This window comes from Acomys russatus, chromosome 27, assembly GCF_903995435.1.
Source record: "Acomys russatus chromosome 27, mAcoRus1.1, whole genome shotgun sequence".
NCBI classification, from domain to species: domain Eukaryota; kingdom Metazoa; phylum Chordata; class Mammalia; order Rodentia; family Muridae; genus Acomys; species Acomys russatus.
In genome coordinates this window covers 51,429,238-51,431,206 of record NC_067163.1, presented here as the reverse complement: position 1 = coordinate 51,431,206, position 1,969 = coordinate 51,429,238, and the positions used below count along the sequence as shown (strand labels likewise).

The following is a 1,969-nucleotide window of genomic DNA, read 5'->3' as shown; positions in this document are numbered from 1 at the left end:
TCACTCAGAACCTGTAGCAGAACAGAGTCTAAGAGGTTCTGATCGAGGTCCTATGTAGAAATAAGGACAAACAGCACCAGGAAAGGTGTCACTGAAGGTGTAGATGTGACATCTCTCGGGCATGCAATAGAAGGAAAGCTCTCCCAGTTCACAGTCCAGGAAAACACCAATGGCTCTGGCATGCTTAAACTGGGAGTCTGGGTCAGCTCCTGAGACATCGAAGTGGTCCCCCTGCCAGACAATCCTCCAGCATCCCTGGGGGATAGAGGACTGCCTTTCCCTGATGGGCAAATCAGCCTTGCAGATACCAACAGCCCATTCGGCCTTCTTTCCTACCTGCACCTCCCAGAAATGTCTCCCAGAAGAAAAATAAGGAAAGCCCAACACAACAGGGCTCTTGGTAAACCTTTTTGAAGAAGCAGAACCACATTGTCTTTCATTCACAAATGTTACACATTTTTTATCCTCAGAAACAAGCAGGTTTGGATGGGCTGTTTCCAGGTCTAGAGTTACTTGCTCTGTAAATTGTTTTATAACTCGTTCTAGGGCTGAATTTGGGAGATATTCTAGAGGAAAGTTAAATAAGTCTCTTCTGAACTGAACACAAAAAGGTGGTGGGCTTATCTCAGTCTCCACATTCTGGTGGAAATCCTTGACTGTGGACAGCAGTTCTGCTTCAGATAGTTCCCTCTTAGTAAACACTGGGCTCAGCAGATCTCTGAGCTTGGAGCCATAGTTTTTGAATGCTGCTATGTTGTCAAGCAGTTTCTGCTCAGTATCCATCTCCTGGTCCTCTAACCTGGAGAATGCTGCCTGCTGTTCCTGATATAAAATCCAGTTCAACTGCTCAAATTCAGCAGTCAGTTTCCCCCTCTGAGCGTCTGCCTCCTCACTCAGGGCCTCGGTTCTTTCCTTCTGAATGCTGATTGACTCTTCAGCTTCTTTCATTTTACACTCCAAGAGCTTGATGAAGCCCTGAAGCTTCTCCCTGCGGTGAGAAGCAGCCTGTACAATGGGTGTCACCTGGTGGCCATTGTGACTAGCAGGCCCAATGCACTGGTCACACAGCAGCTGCAGGTCATCCTCACAGAAGAGCGTCAAGACCTCGTTGTGCATCTCACAACTGGTACTGCTCTCCTGCCCCTCGCTTTTGTTCTTCTTCCTGCTGTGGAGCCGCTGGGCAGCTTCAATCATCATTCCAAGCTGGGTGTTGCATCTAGGGATTTGCTTCTGGCACTGGTGCCGACAGACAGGACAGGAGAACCTGCCTGGCAGCACTGCCCAGAAGTCTTTGATGCAGGACTGACAGAAGTTGTGTCCACATTCGATGGTGACTGGGTCTGTCAGGATATCCAGACAGATGGGGCATTTGGTCTCTGCCTGGAGTCCGGCCAAGGCCTCTGCCTGTGCCATCAGACTGGGAATACAGGTCTGGACTCTGGCTGGCTTCCTTCTGAGGGTTGACTCTGGGGTACTGTGCAGAGACAGGCACACTCCCTCGTCCTTCAGTTCTCACAGTCCCGCTTGGAGACTGCCGTCAATTCATTGATGTCTCCTGTTTTCCCCACAGAGGTGGAAGCCTTGAGTCCTTTGTGGTTTTAGGCTGGATAATTCCAGTTGCCAACACTACCCATTGCATGGGCCCACAATCAATAACAGCTCTGGTAGACAGCTAGTCTTCTTGGCTCTTGCAACTCAGTTGTTTTGAGAAAAAATAAGTTTCTTTAAAAAGAAAGAAATAATAAATTAACTTCAGATGTTCGCACTCAATGGCTGGCTCCAGTTAAACCAAGAGCTGCATCACACCTTCTTCTTCTGAAGCCTTCTGAGCCCTAGCTCCTCTGCACACTTGGTAACACAACCCATCTGCTCTCCAGTCCCTCCAATCAGAGCTGTGAAAATAAACAGAATATACCAGGCACAGCACAGCCCTTGTTAAATATCCCTCCCTGTAACCTCTGACCATCAG

General features: G+C 48.7%; 1 protein-coding gene across 1 annotated transcript; it reads right to left on the bottom strand.

The window, feature by feature from the left end:
• Positions 1-1,413, bottom strand: LOC127210124 (tripartite motif-containing protein 75-like). The gene has a single exon (XM_051169809.1). It carries the CDS (start codon positions 1,411-1,413, stop codon positions 1-3), a length of 1,413 nt encoding a protein of 470 aa, XP_051025766.1.
• Positions 1,414-1,969: the final 556 nt, after the last annotated feature.

Coding starts and splice junctions, on each gene's coding strand:
- LOC127210124 (XM_051169809.1), bottom strand. CDS start 1,413: ATGGCACAGGCAGAGGCCTTGGCCGGACTCCAGGCAGAGACCAAATGC.